Genomic DNA, 22,807 nt, shown 5'->3' with positions numbered 1-22,807 from the left:
CCGGGAGAGGAGGAGGCGGCGAGAGGAGAGGCGGAGGCCCGGCGGGGTGGCGGGGCGAGCCGGCGGCGGGCTGCACGGGGGTGTGGGCGCGGAGCGGCGCCGGGACAGCGGGGAGCAGCCGGGCACGGCGGCCGCGGCAGCCGGGATCTGGGCCGCGGCTCGGCCGGGCCGGCCGGTGAGTGTCTGGGGCAGCCTGCCCGGGAGGCTGGCGCGGCCCGGGCTGTGCCCGGGGGCAGAGGCGGCGGCCGAGCCGCAGGCGGCGTCCGGGCGGGCGGGCCCGGCCGGGCCTGCGGCGGAGTGAGCACGGCCTCGCGAGGACCCCGCGAGTCCCAGGCCGGGTCCCGGCGGCGAGAGGGCGGCGGCGGCGTGGCCTCAGAGCCCAGCCCGCTGCCCGGCCGGCCCTGGAGGCCGCCGGCAAATGGCGCCTCAGACCCCGCGGGCCGGCCCCTCGGTGCCACCCGGGCTCGCGGGGCTGTGGGTGAGGGTGGGTGGGGCAGAAGCCAGAGGTAAACTTAGGAAGCCCTGAGGTCCTCGAAAACCCGCTTCTCCTCCCTTTTGCAGAGTAGAAACTTGCTTTGTTTGGGGACAGACGGGTTAAATACTGAGAGGCATCGCCGGCTGTCTCCACGGGATGAGTGAAGTTGGTAACTTTTCCATTCATGGAAGTGAGAGGATCTTAGTCTTAGCCTCAGTCCTCGTTAAAGAGAAATATCCTGATTTTATAGGTCTGAGGGATATGACCATTTCCAAGTTGTTTGTGTCCTGTCTCGTGGAAGTGCATTGCTGGGAAGGGAGCATAGAGTGCAGGTTGAATTCAAAGGGATCTCCTTTGAGCGTATTTTTTACGCGTGTTTGTAGAGAATAGAGCCAGAACAGCGTGTTGTTTATCATAGTACTCCATTCCCCGCTCTCCCTGTGTCTTGTTTTTCCTTCTGAGCCATGTCGTAAGTCTTGGATAAAAGATGCTTGGGAAGGAATTGACCTTTTATTCCGTAATTACTTTGTTGACTCGGATCCAAGATGAAGTTATTTATGGGCATTCTGGTATCAATGTAGATTAACTTAAAACTTTACATACAAAACCCCAAGCTTTCTAAGCTTTTAATTTCTGTTTGCTACATTTCAATCCATTTTTGTGTCCTTTAGGGTCCTAGAAATTCTATTAACAGATTTTGCGTTCCCTCATATTTTTTAAGCTTTTCCAGAGTTGTGGACGGCCAAGAGGGAAGAGAGTAGCATAAAATGTAAGATGAGGGTTTTCCTAAGAGTTCAGGTTTTCAGTTTACAGTTTTCGCTGAATCATGTTCTTTATGCTTAGTCACTGTTTCTTACTACAGAAGTTTAATTGGGGATAACATGATGATTTGCTACCTTTTTAAATTGCTAATTTGTTTTTATTTGGTATTTTAAGGCGGTGACATAGCTCTTTTGTGTATGTGTGATTCTGGAAATGTTAGTGGGTGGAGTTTTGAGAGTGTTATCAGAGAACTGAAGTTTCCGATATAGGCAAACTTTTATGCATTCCAAGTGTACTAGGTATTTAGTTTCAATCCAGTACTTTTGTATGGCTAGCATTGGAGATTTTTAAAAAAATAAACAAAATGTCCCAATATGCTATTAAAGAAAAATAATACATATTTTGAGATACTGTATATAGTTAGAGAGGTGCTTTAAGGTCACCAAAATAGGTCTTTTTTCATGTGTGTTTACTATTTAATAGACTGTTACTAAAAATGTGACTTTTAATGGCATAAACCTTATGCTATTCGGTGTGGTTTTGGTAACTCTTGTAACTAAGTTACTACCATGACTGCTTGTTTCATTAAAAGAAGTTAGCACATGCTGTGGAATGACTTGGTATTTGTAGAATTTATTAATATTCAAGTCTGCAGTCAAAAAGCTATAAAATACTATTTAATTTCAAATTACTTTTGATGAAATAAGTGAGATTGGCTTTGGACTAGTGGTTTTTACACTATAGGTAGCTCAATAGTTAAATACAATATAAGCATGCCTCAGTTACAACCCAGTCTGTGAAAATCTTTTTCCAAAAAGGTTTGTCTTTTTTTTAAGAGTGGATAATGTTGGCATTAGATCCTCATATGATTGTTTTTAATAAACTTTATAAGTATAAATGACCTGGTATAGAAATGATTATAGATAAAGTTTTGTGCGTGTGTCTGTTGTGTAAAGTGAAGTGCATCTGTCTTCTGAGCAATACATGTTTGTGTCGTACTGGACACGCTAATAATTATAACCAGCCTTTGTAGAGTACTAGGTTGTTTTCACAGTAAAGTAATTCCATCATGGTCACAAAGCTGAGTCCTTGGAAGCCCATTCCCCTGTGCCATGCTGCCTGTTGTAATAAGTTGAGTTCCACCATTCTGGTGGATTATTTTTATCTGAGTATCAACTCAAATGGGTTCTGGTATGAATATTAAATATTAATGTTTGTTAGTTTAATTCCTGATGTAAGTTTATAGTAATTTCTTTTGTTTATTTAGTGGAGAACAATTTCAAGTAGTTAGGTCTTTGATTTTGGGATCAGTTACCTATGACCATATTTAGAAATGCAAGATTTATGTTTTGATTATAACTGGAAGGGTAAAAACTTGAAAACAAAATTCCACATAATTAGGTCATCATTCTATTAAAAAAAGTCATAACCAAAATTTAATAAAAGAATGTATACAGTGTAACCTTTAGCCATTTTGAACTCATCAGTAGGCCAGGTAGTTGGAGATGGGAGTTTAAGGATCTTGAATTTTTCAGTCTTGGCTAGTCATGCCAGCCCCCTTTTTCATACCAGTGAAATAAAATATCCAACTGAGGTTATATTTTTATTATGGCCTTTAAAACTGAGTGCACCTGATCAGTAAATCAGCAGCAATGTTTGTGTTTATTGTGTAGTAGCACCTCTGACTATGCAATGAGCCTGAGACTTGCTCTGGAGGAGTTAAAACTGATTGCTAAATATGAAATTTCAGTCATAGGCTTACTGGTTAACTAATGAGCAAGTCTGTCTATAGTTCCATTTCAGCCTTCCATTGAAGCAACATTTTATTGTCTCAGTGGAATTTTTTTAAATCTAGTATCATTCAGTTCATTCGCTCAGTCATGTCCGACTCTGCAATCCCATGGACTGCAGCACGCCAGGCTTTGCTACCCATCACCAACTCCCAGAGTTTCTCAAACTCATGTCCATCCAGTCGGTGATGCCATCCAACATTCTCATCCTCTGTCATTCCCTTCTCCTCCTGCCTTCAGTCTTTCCCAGCTTCAGAGTCTTTTCCAATGAGTCAGTTTTTCACATCAGATGGCCAGAGTATTGGAACTTCAGCATCTGTCCTTCCAGTGAATTCAGGACTGCTTTCCTTTAGGATGGACTGGTTGGATCTCCTTGCAGTCCAAGGGACTCTCGAGTCTTCTCCAACACCACAGTTCAAAAGCATCAATTTTTTGGTACTCAGCTTTCTTTATGGTCCAACTCTCACATCCATACATGACTACTGGGAAAACCATAGCTTTAACTATACGGACCTTTGTCAGTAAAGGTCTAATATCATATTGATTGTAATTAAGGAAGTAGACTGATGCCACTTCCTTTTTTGAGCTTCCTTTCCTCACCCTCTACGTACTCAGTCACCTGTACACATGTGGACACCTCGATCTCTGCTTTTCTCTTTGAATTGCATCCCTCTATAGTCAGTAACCTGTAACCAAACTGCAGGATTCATTAAAAAGTTAAAGAAAATATACAGTTAAACATTTCCTTCTGTGCCTTGTATTACTATTATTTTTTTAAAACAATGGAAGATTGAAATTCATTTTCTTTGATTTACTGTTCCCTTTGATATGCTTTTTTTGATGGACAGTTTAGTTTATTCCACATATAATGCCTGGAACATATGCCCTAGATACTCAGTAAATATTTGAATACTTTTGACTTTTTATAGAAGGTACAAAGAGGTAATTTTTAATTTTGACTCAATCTGGTTGACTAATAGTAGATTTATAAAGTATGTTTTTATGATGTATGTAGCTTTCCATGGATCAAGAATTGTTTTGGAATCCATTTGGTTATTTCTTGTACGATAATAATTTCACTCATTAATAAACGAGGCTCTAATTGAGGCACAATCTTGAATACAAGGAACACTGGAGATCCCCTGGAGAAGGAAATGGAAACCCACTCCAGAATTCTTGCCTGGGAAATCCCATGGACAGAGGATCCTGGTGGACTACAGTCCATGGGGTCGCAAAAGAGTCAGGCATGATTTAGTTACTAAACAGCAAAAGCAACATGACTAGTATTACCAAGGGAAAATGCAGTGTGTAATGAGCACATGATTATATGGAATCCCTGTCATACCTTGCCTTTGGGTGTGTGGAAAAGTATCATTTAAGCTGATAAAGATTTGAGACAACAGGAAAGTGGGGAGAGAGAGAGTGTGTGTGTGTGTCTATATTTGTGTCTGTCTGTCTTTGAGGCAGAGGCAGACCTTAAGATCAGCCTGAGGCAGCAAGTTGTGTTGAATATTTGGATGACTTGATTTAGCATATTTTAAAATCATGCTAATTTGCAGTTCTTTATCTATTGCCTTATGTATTGTAATGAATTTGGAAAAATAATTCTTTTTTAAAGGCAATATCTTTGTGTCTAGAAATAGCCTTAAATAACAAGATCTCATTTCATTGTATGGGCAAATGCCATGTCTTAAAATTGTTTTTATGGATTACTTGTCAGTCACAGATTATGAGTTGGCCTAGAATTTCTGTTGGATAAAATTGAAACATTTAATCATTTACAATGTTTTGCAGTCTAATGAAACTTTTTCCAGTCATTTAACTTTAAATATAAATAGATATGTTATTTGGAAGGTTAAGATTCTGTTTTAGAGTTTTTTAAAACACTTAATATTGAGGAGTTTTAAATTAAGCTCATCTTGAGCTTGAAGCTCAATTGTAGCAATATGTTTTCTGCCGGACCTGCTGTGTCACTGTTCAACTGATAAATCAGGGATCAACATTTTAAACTTGTTTCATAGAGTTCCTGAGCGATTGTGAAATACTTTTTGGAGGCATATTTAATTTGATAATAGCAATTTTGAAAGAGGATGGATCTGAAAGTTTTAAATTCTGAAATAATACCCCAGAATACTCTTTGGGTATTGTCTAGTGCATTTTAAAAAATCTTATTTCTTAATATATTTAATTGTAAAATGGACTTAAACGTGATTGCTTCTTTGTATAACTGTTTTGAGTAAACAGCTCAGTTTATAAGCAGTAAATTTGTACTGTTTCGTACATTTATATTGAGCATTACATATGTAAGTTTTAAAAAAAAATAATTTAGTAAAACACTAATGTTCAATGCAAAATATTGTGCTATTATAATTAGAAAGGACCAAAAAGACTTTCTTGACCACAGGAGTGATTAAGTGCTGAGATAAACTACAAGCAAAGCAAAGTTGTGTAACCTCCATTCCTCAAATAACATCTTAAAATTGCATCACTGGTTACTGAAGTGCTGTCTTATTTTCTTAAACTTTTGTAAGTAAGCATATCTGTTTTTGTCTGTATATATTGATCAGATACAGATTGCAGTGCTAGCTCTGCCACTTACTAGGTAGATGAACTTGGGTAAGTCGCTTAGCCTTACTGTACCTCAGTTTTCTCTGGGCTATTACAAGGATTAAGTGACATTAGCATGGTATATATTAATACCAAGAAGGATAGAGTAGGTACCTAGTTAATGTTCCTTTTTCCTTTAAGCCTACTTCAATAAATAATAAATGTTATGGACTTATTGCTGTGGTTACTTTTATTATTTTTTTAAACATTTATCCGAAGGAGGAACAGTGCGGAGGAGTCTATTTTGAACCTTGAGAGCCTTCTACTTCTGCCTTTTAAAGTCGTTGCTGTTATGCATTAACTCAGTTGTTTGTAACAGTTGCTATTTTAAACACATCTGAATTAAGGGATGTTTTGAGATGTGTTCTGTCTGGTGTGGTCATGTGATGTGCATGTAACATAAAGTGTTCCTACTAGTTCTGAGAGCATTGGTCACTTTTGTTGGAACTGCTTGTATTTTTAGGTTTCTCTCCCAGTAACAGTCAAGTTTATAACCTTCGGCATGTGAGATGAACTCAGTCTAGTTGTTGCAAAATAAGAAAGCTACAGCTGTTTTCACAATCTAATCATTCAGTAAAATTTGTCTTATTAAAGTTTCTCTTTGCATAATTTACAAATGTCATCATTAGTCTGTCATTTGTTCTATTTTGACCCCTTTAGCAGTATATCTTTATAGGTCATTTCCTTGACTTTAAATTTTATAGGGATAAACATTCAGAAGTATTCATAATTTGTAATTTTTAAAAACATTTAAAAATGTAGTTTTGTTGATAGATGTGTGCCTTGTTTTCTTCTGTCCCTGGCATTATGGCATACATACCATGATATCAACTCAGAACTTTGCTGCTTAATCACCAAAAACTCTGTCAGTGATAGACTTTTGCTATTTGAGTTTGAGGAAAATTAAATCTGTCCTAGAGACAAAGAAATAGCAATCTACGGAATAATTATTTTACAGTAGCCACCTAGATGCAAGATTGAATTTATGGAGAAGAATATTGAAAGAGCTAACAATCTCTTATGCACTGAAGTGAAAAAAATAGCCTAAAAATTGACTTCTTATCCAGAAAATTATTAATTTGGGGAATTTTGAGGTGAGTTACCTGTGCCATATGCAAGTGGAGGTATATAGTAAGTAAGTAGCTATAGAGATCTGAAGTTTGGATGAGGGATCTGGGCAGGAGGTACAGGTACGTTTTCAGCATATAAGTGGCAATTGAAGCTTTTGAGAAATTGAGAGCACCCTGGGAGAATGTATAGATTGAACCAGAAATAACATGGGTCCTTGAAGAAGATAAGTATTTTAGAAGAAAAGATTAAGGAGTAACCAAGATGGGGGAAAAGCAGGGAAATGTGAGATCATAGAAACTAAAGAAAGATAGTTTGGAAAGGAGGAGGAATTAGTCAACAAAGTGATGTAATGGCTAAAAAAGATGAGGTCTGGAAAAAATGCCCTTTGAATTTAGCACTGAGAATCTTGATGCAACGGCTTTAATGAGTGGTTGTAAAAATAAAGCCACATTAGAGGGCTGAAGAGTACATGGGAAGTTAACAGGGTTTGTTTATTTGTTGTTTTTCTTTTGAAAGCTTGAGTGAATGGGAACAAAGTAGTAGCAAAAGCAAGATACTGCTTTATTATTTAGGGTTTAAAGATGAAATAGTCTTCTAAGTTTTTGCTGCTAATAGGAACAAGCCATTAAAGAAGTTGAAGATTTATAGAAAAAAAGACATTGAATAGGCTTAGTAATTATAATTTAAATCAGTGCATTGAGACAGTGCTTTCTCTTCTTTGTGTATAAAACTTTTCTTGATAAAAGCAGGGAAGACCATTAGTTATCTGTGATCCTTTCATGTTATTTTATGGATGCTATTTCTTTGCTTAAAATCCTCAGTGATTTCTAACTACTTGAAGTCTGAACTCCCTAGAATAACAGACAGCACACTTTCCTTGATCTGTCTTATTCCTGTCTTGCCTCATCTCTAACAGCTACTTTTCATGTCACCTGTGACCCAACAACACTGGGGAACCTGAGGGTCCCTCAGCATGTTTTGTCAGTTTTTGCGTTCTGTATTTGCGTACGCTGTTACTTCAGCATTGAATACCCTTCTTCCTTTCTAACCCTACCCTCCTGTGCTTAAGACTTCTCATCTTTCAGGACTGCTGTGAATTATTCTCTACTCTCTTCTCATATTGATTATTTTCCCTGTCATGTTAATCATATTAAAAAGTGGCATGATTTTACTTTCACTGTAGCTCCTTGAGAAGTGGCACTGTGTCTACTAATCTTTATATTTCCATACCAAACACAGAGTCTGGTACATGGCAGTTAAGCAATAAATAAGTGTTGAATAAATGAATGGAAACCGTGGCCCTCAGAAGTAAGTGACTTGCCCACTGTCACAGAACTGGAGCTAGAACTAATATTTTTTGGTTAAGTGCTCTCTATGTTTTATTAATAATAAGGCTTACTCTCTTGATTTGTTATAGAATTTCTTAAGGCATATGTAGAAGGAGAGGTCAGTAGCTGAAATCTGAAGTGAATTTATGTATTTAGAAAGAATATAAAGAAAACTTCTAATCAGATTCTAGTTAAGTATTTTCATGAAATTCAGATTATTCTCTTTTAGGAATATGATGAGGTCTGTGCAATGTGGGGTACATCATAATCAGTTTAATTAAAATGTAAAAAGATAGAAGTGTTCTCTTAAATCTTGAAGTTAAATATGCATTAACTTGTTTTTGACATTAATTTATGTGCTACACAATATACTAGAATTTAAGTATTCTATTTTGAAACATTTGGCCTTTTGAACAGATTGTTACATGTTATGTAAAAATGAATTTTTGACTTCCTGAATTGATGTTCTTAAGTCAGTTCAAGATGGATCAATTATATGTAAAATAAACTCATTAAATATGTTTATTTTATATATTTCATTTTCATATAAGCCAATATACCTTCATGATTTGATTTTTGTTCTTAAAACATTGTTTTAGAAATCAGCCACTTTTTGCCTAACATCTTATATCTTTTCCGTCTCAATAACCAGAGCTGGACTGGCCATCATGGAGGAGGAGCTGCAGCATTCGCACTGTGTCAATTGTGTCAGTAGACGATGTATGACAAGACCAGAGCCTGGGATTTCCTGTGACTTGATTGGTTGTCCATTGGTTTGTGGAGCAGTTTTCCATGCATGTAAGACTGATGAGCATCGACTTTTATGTCCATTTGAACGAGTGCCTTGCTTAAATAGTGACTTTGGATGTCCATTTACAATGGCTCGAAATAAAGTTGCTGAACATCTAGAAATGTGTCCTGCAAGTGTGGTGTGCTGTACTATGGAATGGAACCGATGGCCAGTTAGTTATGCAGACCGGAAATCATATGAAAATCTAAGCAGAGATGTTGATGAAGTGGCACAATTAGATATGGCCTTGGCCCTTCAGGACCAACGGATGCTCTTAGAATCTCTCAAAGTAGCCACCATGATGTCAAAAGCAACTGATAAAGTGTCAGAACCTAGAGAACAGATCTCAGTTAAACCGAGTGTCTCAGAAATACCACATACGAATGGTTTGGTGTCTGTTGATGAAGAATCTTATGGTGCACTTTATCAAGCTACTGTTGAAACAACCCGAAGTTTGGCTGCTGCTTTAGATATTCTGAATACTGCTACAAGAGACATTGGCATGTTAAGTACGAGTCTTTGTGCTTCCCCAAATGAAATGAATGAAGAGCGAAATGCCAGAGAAAGCTTACAGAATAGAAACCCGAAAGACCAGGTCCATCTTTGTGAGGATGAGATGGGAGCAGTAGGTGGGATTGACCATAAAGACACAAGTCAGAATGCCCAGTTGGAACAAAATGGTTCAAGTGATTTATTATGTGACTTGGATGCCGGTTCTTATGGCGCTTCTGCTCTCTGTAATGGCTTTCCTGTGGAAGATATATGTACACAGGTCATTGAGCAGAACCAGGATTTACATACTGACTCAAAACAAAGTAACTTAACAAATGGAGAATGTGTAGCATCAGATGGCTCTTCAGAACCTTCTAGTTCACTTTTAGTAGCAGCACAAGTTAGGGAAGTAATACCACCTAATGCTTTGCCTAATGGCACAGTTCAGCATATCCTCATGCCAGATGATGATGAAGACTTGTGTTGGAAAAAAGTAGATTTAGGGGACCTACGGAATATGGATGTCTTATCTTTCAGTCACCCTCCTTCCTTCAAATTTCTTTCGAATTCATGTTGGTCTAAACCAAAGGAAGATAAAGCAGTAGATACATCAGATTTGGAAGTTGCTGAAGATCCAATGGGTCTCCAAGGAATAGATCTAATCACAGCAGCATTACTGTTTTGTCTAGGAGATTCTCCAGGTGGGAGGGGTATATCTGATAGTCGCATGGCTGATGTTTATCATGTTGACTTTGGGACTCAGACTTTTTCACTTCCATCTGCCATTTTAGCTACAAATACCATGGTTGGGGAAATAGCTTCAGCTTCAGCTTGTGATCATGCCAACCCACAGCTTTCAAATCCAAGCCCTTTTCAGACACTGGGGCTGGACTTAGTATTGGAATGTGTCGCTCGGTACCAGCCCAAGCAGCGTCCAATGTTTACATTTGTTTGTGGACAGTTATTTAGAAGAAAAGAATTTTCATCACATTTTAAGAACGTGCATGGTGACATTCATGCTGGACTCAACGGCTGGATGGAACAGAGGTGTCCTCTGGCATATTATGGTTGTACCTATTCGCAGCGTAGATTTTGTCCGTCAACACAAGGAGCAAAGATTATACATGACCACCATTTGCGGTCATTTGGAGTTCAGCCGTCTGTATCTACAGTGTTAGTAGAGCCTGCTAGAAACTGTGTGCTGGGTTTACATAGTGACCATCTAAGTAGTCTTCCTTTTGAAGTCCTGCAACATATTGCAGGGTTTCTCGATGGTTTCAGCTTATGCCAGCTCTCATGTGTATCCAAGTTAATGAGGGATGTGTGTGGCAGTCTTCTCCAGTCTCGCGGAATGGTCATACTTCAGTGGGGGAAAAAGAAGTATCCAGAAGGAAATTCATCATGGCAGATAAAAGAAAAGGTTGGTGTCATTTAATTGTATCAATCCCTTATTTGACATATAATAGGCACTTAATAATGTTGTTGCTGTGAAATTGATCATCCTTATTGTGAAATTGCGTGCATTCACGCTAAGTTGCTTTAGTCATATCCATCTCGTTGTGACCCTATGGACTGTAGCCTGCCAGGCTCCTCTGTCCGTGGGATTCTCCAGGCAGGAATATTGGAGTGGGTTGCTATGCCCTCCTCCAGGCGATCTTCCGAACCAGGGATCAAACCCATGTCTCTTAATGTTTCCTGCATTGACAGATGGATTATTTACCATTAACGCCACCTGGGAAGCCCATTGTGAAATTGACCATCCTTAAAAATTCAGTGTGATGACAAACTTTTTTATAAAGATAGTTAATAAAAATGTGAACACATTGTTAGAATTGTTAGTCATAACCACATATTTACTGCAGACATCCTAGAACTAGATTCTAATGTCATATGACAGAGGCCACTTGTAGTTCTTCAGTTGAGGGGTTCTGTACCTACTTACTTCTTCTGAAACAACTCCCTTTGTTTGAGTCCATGTTAACCACCTTCTTTCTAATTTGGGCTCCATCTGAAACATTTGCACTGTAGGACGATGGAGGAATCAAGGAGAAGGTTTGTTTTTAATTACTTGCAGTTGGCAGCTTCTGTACATTCTTAGCCCTTTCTTTCTTAGAACTTTGTTGTTACAAGTAAAACTTAAATAAGGAGACATAAAAAAAAAGTCTACTACTAGCAGGTGACCAGTGGAGTATTTGGGGTATTCAGTCTCGAAGTTGCATCTGACACATTGCAGCCCCATGGACTGCAGCAGGCCAGGCTTCCCTGTCCTTCACTATCTCCCAGAGTTTGCCCAAATTCATGTCCATTGAGTCTGTGATGCCATCCAACCATCTCATCCTCTGCTACCCCCTTCTTTTGCCTTCAGTCTTTCCCAGCATCAGTGTCTTTTCCAGTGAGTTGTCTTTTCACATCAAGTGGCCAAAGTATTGGGGCTTTGGCATCAGTCCTTCCAATGAGTATTCAGGGTTGATTCCCTTTAGGATTGACTAGTTAGGTCTTCTTGCAGTCAAAGGGACTCTCAAGAGTCTTCTGTATCACTGCAGTTTGACGGTGTCAATTTGGGATATAGAAAACAAAATGGATGGATGTGGAGATGGCTTGAAGTGAAATAAGGGCAGTAGGATTTGATGTTGGTGGGGACTGTGAGTTTAGCATGGAACAAGGGTGTGCTGCAGATTGGAAGCTTGACCAGGAGATTTAGGCAGGTCTGGGAACAAAGCCTAACTCCACCATTTTCCTTGTGTGATATCTTATTTTTGCCAGCTTCTGTTTGAGGCACTATCCAGTAGAAACTAGAAGGCATTACAACTATCTTTGATTGAAAGTGTGTTTTCATTTTAGAATATTTATAATATGAAACTTTGATTTCATAAAGCACAAAAAAATTTGATAACCTTCATATTGGTTGAACAGGGATCATATTTCTGGGTACTTTGATTTTACCACCCTTAGGTTTTCTCTTATTTTTACTCATTGCTCCAGTTTTTTTTTGTTGTTGTTGCTCCAGTTTTTGAGAATTTTGCATCTGCTTCTGTGCTCACCTGAAGCTTTGACCAGTAAATGAGCACATTAATTATTTTATGTAGAAAATTTCATACTTGCTGTGTATATGTGAGTATGTGTGTATCTTCATTTACTACATGATTTGGTGTATTTCTGCCATCGGGCTGGGACATTCAGAGCATGGTCCCTTTTTGTTCTTGCCCACTAGTATTGATCTATGAGGTGAAATATTTTATGGGGATTCTGTTACTAGAGAAAATGTCATCTACTCTTGGAGTTTAAATTGCCATCATTTATACAGATTACTTACATGGTTATATCCCTGGCCATTTTCTCCTCTGAATTCCAGGTCATTATATATAGGCACCCACTGGACATCTCCACTTGATTATCTTCAGTAAACTCAGCATATCCAGCCTACTCCATTTCTCTACCCCTCCTAATCTCAGAAAGTTGCATTATCATCTCTTAAGTTGCCTCAACTAGGAATTTGGGAGTTAAGGTTAGCCCCTTTCCCCCCTTTATTTCCTTCTCCTGGTACTCACATGGTCCTGTTGTCTCCCTTCTTCATACCTCTCGAGTTGACTTCCCTTTTCTTCTGCTATTTCCCTAGTTGGTCCGGCCTGCGGTTCTCTTCTGGGTTACTATAGCAGCCTCTTCCTTACTGGGCTTCTGTTTCCAACTGAGTCCCTCTCCAACATACTGCCTGTAGAAGATGTAGAGTGGTAAATAATTTCTTGACTACAGTTCTTACACTGTAGTGCTTAAAAACTTTTAAAATGTCTGTCCATTGCCCTGGGTTAGGGGCAGATTCCTTAATGAAACATTTAAGAATTTTCATATTTTTGTCCTTACTTGCCTCTTCAGTTTCCTTTATATTCCAGCAATGGAATTTACTAGTAGTTGTTGAATGTTTTCTTCTTGCCTTATGAATACACTGTCCCTGAAACCTCCATTTGAATGCTTGAAATGTGTAGACAGTGTGCACTTTTATTAATTTATTTAATCTACTGTCCTTATTTATGGATTAAAAAAAAAACTGGTTAAGTAACTTGTCCTTGGATTCAGACCTGGGAACCTGTTTCTGGAGCTTGTGTCGTCGTCGTCTCCTTGTGTATCCTGCTTATTCTTCAGATCTTATCTTGTCAAGAAAGCCTTCTCTGAAAGTTCCTAGGGAGGTGCTTTTTTCCCCAGAAATGTGTTGTATAATGATATGGAATTAAGAACTGTTCATTTTATAAAAAGTTCTATAAAAATTTCCAGAAACATTGAAGTACTTGTATTCGTCAGTATTACTAAATGCCTTTACTATTTATAAATAGTGAAAAGAAAAGGTTCCTCTGCACAGTATCCTAGAGTGTTTTTTAGTATACTTCATATGGTGTAATGGAAGTTTTTTTTTGGAGAAAGACACTTGTATTATCAATATCTCCTATATACATAGTCCTTTGTATAGGATGAAAATCTAGTACAGTGTATGTTATTTTAGGAAGTGACTCTAAATGTTCTATAGAAATTAAAAATTGCTTAATAAGCCAGGTTGGATGTGATTTTTTTAATGCTGAGTATTTTCTTTTTATTTATTAGATTTCTTAAAGTCATAATGTCATAAAAGTTATCTTATAAATATTCAATAAAAAGATTTGTATCAAAATGAATTTTGTAGCAAGCTACTTGAAACTTATTTCTCATAACAGTTAGAAATGAATGTAGTACGAGCAAGAAATTTGTTTTAATTCTTATAAATTGACTGGTTTAAATCTGAAGTAGAATTTTCTTCTAGGTATGGCGATTCAGTACTGCATTTTGTTCTGTCAACGAATGGAAGTTTGCTGACATCCTGAGCATGGCTGACCACTTGAAGAAGTGCAGTTACAATATTGTAGAGAAGCGGGAGGAAGCAATCCCATTGCCATGTATGTGCGTGACACGAGAACTCACTAAAGAAGGACGTTCACTTCGCTCCGTTTTAAAACCTGTACTTTAAAAAGTGAAATTCCACTTGCGCATACATGCAAGCTCCTAGTATAATTTCTTTGTAATATGTGACACTTTATTAATGTATTAAAGATTACAACTAGCTAAATTTATTGTCACTATGTATATAATGTTTTGAAGTGACATATATTTTTATAAAGTACTGATTAGTTGGGAAAAAGTTGCCTTAATATTTGAAATGTGTGAATTTTTTGGAACTTGCTGGACAGGGTGATTTAATTTTTAGCTACATAATTTTCAGAATTAGTATTTTTAATGGTGTGCATATTTTGGTTCTTACATTTTTTGCTTCTTAAACTAACAAGATCCTGACCAAACAATTTACTCCTCATTTTCTGTGGGTTACAACCCATGCATTCAAAAAGCAAAACTTTGATTCTGATTTTTACATCATAGGCTTTTCAGATAAAACATTTAGTTGCTTAAGCACTGCATAAAAACATGATAAAATTTTTATTTTCTAGTGTTCCCCTTACGTAATTGTTGATATGGAGATGATCTGTAATGTATACATAATATTTATATCGTGAATGGTGTTGATAATGCCATTTATCGTGTTTTAAAAATAGTCCACAAAAATGTTGTCTCCTTTTGTATTTACACCTCTCATACAGAGAGTTACCATATACAGCTTTTTTTGGTTAGATGCCACATCCAAAGACTCCTGGCAATATGTTACGTGACAGGTTAAAGCAAAATCAAACAAAAAACCTGTGAATTTAATTTGAAAATGTATATATTATATATTTGCTAGGAATTTGATATCTGAAGAGAAGAGAATACAGTCGACCCTTCATATCTGCATATCCATGGATTCAATCGAAGGATGGAAAATATTTGGAAAAAAAAATTCCATGAAATTCCAAGAAACACAACTTGAATTTGCCACTCATCTTCAACTATTTACATAGCACTTACATTATATTTGGGCTTTCCTGGTGGCTCAGACAGTAAAGAATCTGCTTGCAATGCAGGAGACATGGTTTGATCCATGGATCAGGACGATCCCCTGGAGAAGGAAATGGCCACCCACTCCGGTATTCTTGCCTGGAGAATTCCACAGACAGAGGAGCCTGGCGGGCTACAGTCCTTGGGGTCGCAAAGAGTCAGACATGACTGAGCAACTAACATTACACTACTACTACATTATATTTACAATTATTTACATGGTGTTTACATTGCATTCAGTTCAGTCGCTCAGTCTTGTCTGATTCTATGTGACCCTATAGACTGCATGGCATGCCAGGCTTCCCTGTCCATCACCAACTCCTGGAGCTTGCTAAAAGTCATGTCCATTGAGTCGGTGATGCCATCTAACCATCTCATGCTCTGTCATCCCCTTCTCCTGCCTTCAATCTTTGCATTAGGTACTGTTAATAGTTTAGAGTTGATATAAAGTGTATGGGAGGTGTGCATGGGTTATGTGCAGATACTGTGCCATTTTATATGAGGGAGTTGAACATCTGTGAATTTTGATACTGCAGGGAATCCTGGAACCAATCGTCTGCAGACACTGAGGGACACCTGACTGTATGCCCCATTTTAAGTTTGAGTTGGGCTTGTTCTGTGAATAAATTTCAGATATTCACAGTGCAAAGGGCTTAACTTTTTTCAGAAGTGTTTAAAATTTTTGCCTTTCGGTGTTTATAAAAATCACAATTATCTTCTTTTAAGACATGTAAAAACATGGCATTTGCTGTCCTTTTAAGATGACAATCATGAACTGCAGAGAAGCCTATCTTGGTTGACAATCTCTTTAAAACATTTCCAGGTTAATATTGCATACACTTCTCTACCAAAAAAGTAAGAATTGCACCTTTATGTAAAAATCAAAATTTAACAGAAATACCTTCAAAGACCTGTTCTTGAGGTATTTTATTATAGTTTTCAAATTGAGTTATGCTATCATTAACCTAATATGGTCAGTTTAAAAAATGAATTAAGTATTAAGAAATAAATGGCAAAGATGGGGACATGTACTTAAATAATTTAGGTAACTTCTGGCATTTGGTAGTCTGAAATGGTTACAAATTACTTTGTTATATATAAAATTTCAAAACTCTGTTTTGTCTTCTCTTCCTACATTTGTCCCTAAGAGTGCTCTATTGTTAACTAGATTCTTGATTCCCATATATGGCAATCGAGATGGGAAGAGGCATTCTTTGGGCATTACAAAAGAATTCTGAATTGCTTAAGACCTGATTTTGTTGGATCAGGTCCTTATTACAGTTGAAAAAATACAGCATTGAAGACTAATTAGTTGTTTTGCCTCACCTGTCATTTTAATTAGTAGAATACTTCTCAGTGCTTAAACTATCATTTTGAACTGTGAGATTTGAATTACATAAACAGTCTCTTTCTGTGAAAAAGTCAGAAGATATCAAATACTGTAAAATATAATTCTGCCTCTTGAAGTTTTGCTGAAGAATATGTCTGGTTAGGATAGCACCAACATTAACTTTTTGTTTTCTGGTTGTGCTTTTTAAAACTCCTTGTTCTTTTAAGTTTAGACTCATTTTCACACTAGATCATGAGATAGTTGCCATTTTTCACCTTTTATTTTCTTTTACACATCTTTGGCTGTTTTCGTTTTGTTTGTTATGCCACCATATTATTTTGAAAATGTTTTTGTGTAGTATTTGTTCAAGTTCTAATAAAATTAATATTTTCCTTTATATGGCTCAGTAACTTGAAAAAAACTTACATTTAAATGAAATATTCATCCTTGTTTGACAAAGTTGAGACACAGTCATACTGTTTCTATAGTGGGATTTTCTGCATGTTATAGGAGTTGCTTGATGGTTATCATTGCTCACCCATGTTTTACTGGTGAACATTATTACTATTTTTATTTAATACGGAAAACTCAATAGTTAGCTTTCTCTGCCCCTTCAGTGTCTTCTTGAAAGTAGTCCCACCTGGGGCTGTTGAACGGCTGAAGAGTTTCTGGCAGTAGTATTTTTCTAAAACTTGTAGTGGGAACAATCTGTCTAGCCTTTTAAGCATGAAAGGGTTTGTGTGTTGGCCAAGTATGCTGTCATTTGAGACGTCTCTATTGATTCCTTAGTCTTTGCTAACCAGCAAGATAAAGGCAAGTATTAGGAAGGAGGGAAATACCCGAATTCACTTTTCTCCTCTGCCTTCGTCCCCAGGACTGCCTGTTAGCTTAATCTCAGCCTTTCTTTTCCCCCCTGTCCCTCCGTCCTTGCCTCTTTCTCTCTCCCCCTCTTTCTGAGGTTCACAGATCACTTAAGAGTAGTGGTTCCCAAAGTCTGGTACTTTGACCATCAGCATCACCTGGGAATTTGTTCAAAATGCAGATTTTTGGACCTCTTCACAGACTTAAAGCATCTGAAACTCTGGGGTGGAAACCAGCAATCTTTTAACAAAGGCCTCCCCAGAGGATTCTGATGCATGGTAAAGTATGAGAATTTAGAGGAAAGCCTGGGACATGCCTGGTCTTCTCGTGAATAATGTGTTGTTATCTAATTATTATTAGAACAGATACATGTGTGTATGTACCTACATGTATAATCCAAAATTAAGAGTAATAGTAATTTATTAGTATTACTTAAATGATTAAATTTAATGATATATGTTGTCTCGATCCTACAGCCATATGACAAATATTAATACATTGGGTGCCATGATTATTGGGCATTTTTTTAAAAAGATAGCATTTACTAGTATTTTAAATTTACTCTTATTACTAGTGTTTCACTAGTGTTTCTTCTGGTCAAAGTAAATTGCAGATTGTTTATTAGCACTAACATTTAGCTTATCATCATTCATTCTCTTGTTTAGTAGTTGTAGACTCACGTGAACATATTAGATTTCTAGGATAAATGGGGTAGGAATAAAAAGATACTGGATTAAATTTGAAAAGAATTCTGTAGGAATTCTTTCAGTGCTATCAATAAGAGGTATTAAAGATTGGGTTTTCTGATTTATCAGTAATACTGACTCTCTCTTGGTCTTTGACCCTGTGCTAGATGTCCCAAGAATATTGTTGCTATTATTAACTATCCTTTAACATTGAAGATTGGGATCCTTGCAGATTTGGTAGTTTATACAACTACACTGGTAATAGGTTTTTAGTTTCTGGTAATTTGTATGTAGGTGTTGGTATTTAGAAGCAAAACATGATTTCAGTCTAAAAAGACAGTTTATTTTTTAAATTTTCTAAGGGATAGTTTTGGAAACATTAAAAAATATTTCACGCATGACACACCACACTGGAAGGTGATTAATTGGAACCTGCAGAGGTGGGTGTTAAGAATTACAGTAGAAAGAAATCCCTCATTCTTTCAAAAGGCTGGACAGAGCTTTTTGAAATAATTTATCTGATAGAAATAATTTATCTGACGTGTATTTGGCTGGTTATCTAAATGTAGCTCTTAGCAGTTTTGACAAGCTTTATTTGACAAGTAAAATAAAGGAAGAGGAAGAACGGTCTTTAAAGTCATCTTTTACACTGTATTCCTTGATTTAAAAGAACTAAGTACGTTCAAAAGGTAAGACCTTTCTTTTAAGTTACCATTATATGGATGAAAAAACCTAGGTACTCAAAGTTTAGGTACTGATGAGTGTATTAGAGTGTTTGAGAGCAATGTGTTCTGACACAGTTGTTTGCAAATGCATAAAGAGAAGGGACATTCAGATGTAGGGAAATTATTTTGGAAAATATTGTTGGTAGAATATTTGATTCCTAACAAGTGTTTTAGAATGAGTTATTGGGTAATACCCAAAGGAAACAAAGTATTAATAGGAATCAAGTATAGAATGCTGCTCTGAAAATCCTTTGCAAAAATAGAGTCTTTTGCTGAGTGTTCAGGAGTATTTTGCTGCATCTGTGATTTGTAAAATTCTGTAAATATATTGTTTATACATATATTTATTTGTATATGAAATCTCCATAAATTGGCCAAGTAGATTTTAATAAACAACATGTTGAGATATACTAATGGAGATACATCTTGAAGTGCTATTTTAGGACATTTCAAAACTGATATTTTGTATTCAGAATGTTTGACATTCCAATGTGTTATGTGGGGAGTGACTTTTCATTAATAAACTACATAGAAATGAGTTACATACAAGGGTGATTCATGAACATGCTCTATAGAAATACAATAAAACTCATTGATGAATCCCCTATTTTATAATTTTTTATTTTTGACATGTACTGAAGCATCTATTATTTACTATGAAGAAAAGCATTTCTGAAGCAAACTGACAGCAGAAAGAAGGAAAATCTGTTTCTTTTTCATAACACCAGTAGAATTTTAAGCATCCCCCAAATCGTGTTATTAACCTGTTTGCTTGTAAATATGATAGGAAATGATCCTCCAGTACCTGAGTTGTAGTAGTGGTGTTTGTTTGAAAGAAAGAAAACTGCATTTCTGTTGAACTCTTTTAAGACTGACTAACCTGGTCAAATTGTCCTTTCTCAGTAAAAGCAAATTTATCAGGTTTAATTTTTACCTTTTTCTAATATAAATTATTAAGAATTTTTTTCTCAGATCTTCAAACAGGTAAATAGGTAGATATGTGTTGTTTCATCCTTGTGGCAAAGGAACTGACTAGAGTTAGATAGCTTTCTATACCCCTTCCAGTCAGAGAGTAACACTATTAGATTATTATTCAGTGGTCTAATACAAGAACAGGAGCAATAATTTGTCCTTGCTCAAAAGATTAAAGTTGAAAAAAGAAGATTTTTTTTTTCCATTGAAATCCTCCTTTCCATATTAATTGTCGTTGTTTCTTATTTTATCCTATGACTTCAATTTTCTGATCAGGTGATCAAAAAACCCAGATTAAGCACATAGAGTTTTCAGAAACTTTTGCTGATCAGCCTGTTTTGTCGCTTGGTCAAGAAAGTTCAGATTTGATAAAGTAACTTAGTTTTTTTTTAAGTCTTTTAAAGCTTACAAGTTTGTAGGGTTGAAGAATTATCAGTATTCAAGTTTCATCACATTATTTGATTAAAAGAAGCCAAGTCATAGAACTAGAAACAATAATGGATTACTACATCTGTTCAAGAGTAAAATTACCCAGTGAATATTTAATTGTCAACTGGATGTCTTTTATATCAACCAATAACTTTAAAAAGCTGTTAACCTATAGTAGAGATTTGAAATGAATAGTATTGATTGCCTACAACATTCCAGTAGTTTTATGATTAAAAACTCTGACATATGAAATAAGTTGCTTTAAATGATTAATAAGTCAGTGGATATGAATTCTAAAGACTTTTATGCTGCATTTAAAATGTTGAAGATGTATTGTTCATCTGAGCAGTGTTTAAGCACCAATCAATCCTGAAAACTTGAATTGCATTCTGAGAGCTAAATTGCACTGACGCATTAACTTACCTCAGATGTCATTTAGTTTCCAAAGTATCTTCTTTTCCTCCTGATTTACATAGTTTTCTTTATTTTAATTGTAAAAGGATATGGTATTTCTTGAAAAACATGCTAAATGAAAGAAGCTATACACAAAAGGTCCCATGTTATAGTATTCAATTCCATTTATATGAAATAATCCAGAATAGCAATTCCATTGAGAGAAATCAAATTAAGGGTTGTGCAAGGGGAATAGTAGGAAGTGACTGCCTAATTGGGTACTGGTTTCCTCTCAGTAGTAAAAATATTCTAGGACAAAACAGTGTGGATCGCACAATGCTGTGAATGTACTAAATGCTACTAAATTGTTCATTTTAAAATGGTATATTTATGTGTATTTTACCCCAATGTTTTTAAAAAGAGGGAGTGTTTGCAAGTCATTACTGAAGCCAAGAAGTAAAGTGTTCTCAAGTGTGCATGCTCAAGCTGTGCTTTAGAATTAAATAACAGCGTTAGTAATGTAACACATTTATTCAGTTTAAAGTCCTGGTGAAATTCATGAATTCCATCACAGAAGTACTGCTGACAGCAGCAGAAATAAAATTGTAATTCATCTTAATTCTTCTTATATTTAAAGAACTGTTAACAGGGAGTATTGGTATCCATGTTCATTTTTCACCTTTTACATTTTCTGTTGATTCTTTGTGGCACAAATCAATCACACTTTTTAAAGATCCATATATAAAATCATGCTTTGAAAAAATGTATAATTTTCATGATCATTTTTTATAGTTTTATATTTTGTGTTCCTTTTAAAGAGCAGATACACTGATGTATTAGATAAGACTAAATTAATAAATTGAACTGATGCGTGTACATTTTGTAGTTTGAATTGTCTTGTGGGAAAATACCTGAATCTTGGGATTAGTAGGGACTTCAATGATGATTTAATTTCTCACTTTGTGTTTGGAGAAATTGAAATGTTTGTGTTTGTTCATTAAATAAGAATTTCTTAAGTGCTGATGCCAGGCACTGTGTAGGCTGGATTCTGGAAGGTTATGACATGCCTCATGAATTAGTACTACCTGCTTCCTCCTATGACTACTGTGTATCTGGTAACTAAGCCAGATACACGGACAGATGGATAAGTTCCAGAGAGGGAAAGACTTAAGGCACTTTTAAGTGTTCTTCTGGAGAAGGCAATGGCAAGCCACTCCAGTACTTTTGCCTAGAAAATCCCATGGATGGAGGAGCCTGGTAGGCGGCAGTCCATGGGGTCGCTATGGGTCGGACACGACTGAGCGACTTCACTTTCACTTTTCACTTTCACACATTGGAGAAGGAAATGGCAACTCACTCCAGTGTTCTTGCCTGGAGAATCCCAGGGACGGGGGAGCCTGGTGGGCTTCCGTCTATGGGGTCACACAGAGTCGGACACGACTGAAGTGACTTAGCATAGCATAGCATAAGTGTTCTTCATATATGTATTTTCCTCAAATTCGAAAGACTTATTCTTTAGTACAGTAAAATACACATCATTCCAAAGAGTCTACTACTTGCGGAATGCATTTATCAACAGGTTTGTTTTCAGGACTTGGACCGAGGTATTTTTAGATTACTTTAAGCCAATTACTTTCCATTGTGTTCTAAAGAGCTGACTCTGAAAAAGTGTTGATTAAAATAGATATTTAAAAAGTTAAATTACTTTGCAAATAACTGTGTGTCTCATATGATTGGGGGTATATATGCCAATTAAGGTGCAGGTGTGCTCCAACTTGAGCAATAAATATAATGAGCTGAATAGACTGAGCTGCCAGTCTGATCTAAACTGTTAAGATAAACAGGGTAGACAAAAGGAGACTTACACCACAATAGGTCCACTTACACCCTGCAGCAAGGTCCATAGTCAAAGAATAGGAGGAAGGGAAATTATGATAATTCATACTCAATTTGTTGTGATTTTTACTTTCATGATTTATCAATTTTGCAATATTTCTACAATAGCTAGGACTTCTTATCAAAGAGGTTATTTGACCCAGATTTCCTTAATCATTAATCATAATCTGTACTCTTGTAGGCTACATTTCTGCACCATTTCTCAAACATTTTATTTCCTTTCACATCTCTGAGCTTTAACATATGCTTCT

The 22,807-nt window shown here is 36.7% G+C and overlaps 1 protein-coding gene across 2 annotated transcripts; it reads left to right on the top strand.

Moving 5' to 3' along the window:
- On the top strand, window positions 1–21,536 carry FBXO30 (F-box protein 30). Of its 2 annotated transcripts, XM_088840812.1 has the most exons (4): window positions 1–175; window positions 8,686–10,735; window positions 14,102–14,234; window positions 15,071–21,536. In XM_088840812.1, coding segments are annotated over exons 2-4 (2,169 nt in total). In that variant the 5' UTR covers window positions 1–175; window positions 8,686–8,701; the 3' UTR covers window positions 15,073–21,536. The 2 variants fall into 2 exon arrangements, with proteins under 2 accessions (XP_088696938.1, XP_055289115.2); XM_055433140.2 differs by having other exon boundaries at window positions 2–175; window positions 14,102–21,536.
- The last annotated feature ends 1,271 nt before the right edge of the window (window positions 21,537–22,807 follow it).

Source organism: Moschus berezovskii, chromosome 10, assembly GCF_049115385.1.
Source record: "Moschus berezovskii isolate FMDL1 chromosome 10, NW_MosBer_1.0, whole genome shotgun sequence".
NCBI classification, from domain to species: Eukaryota; Metazoa; Chordata; class Mammalia; order Artiodactyla; family Moschidae; genus Moschus; species Moschus berezovskii.
Note: the sequence above shows the minus strand (reverse complement) of the source record. Positions and strands in the feature narration are given on the sequence as shown.

Excerpts from the sequence above, each read along its gene's own strand:
- FBXO30 (XM_055433140.2), top strand. The coding sequence starts at position 8,702 with ATGGAGGAGGAGCTGCAGCATTCGCACTGTGTCAATTGTGTCAGTAGA. Across the intron at positions 10,736-14,101 it reads CATGGCAGATAAAAGAAAAG|GTATGGCGATTCAGTACTGC; the intron begins GTTGGTGTCATT and ends ATTTTCTTCTAG.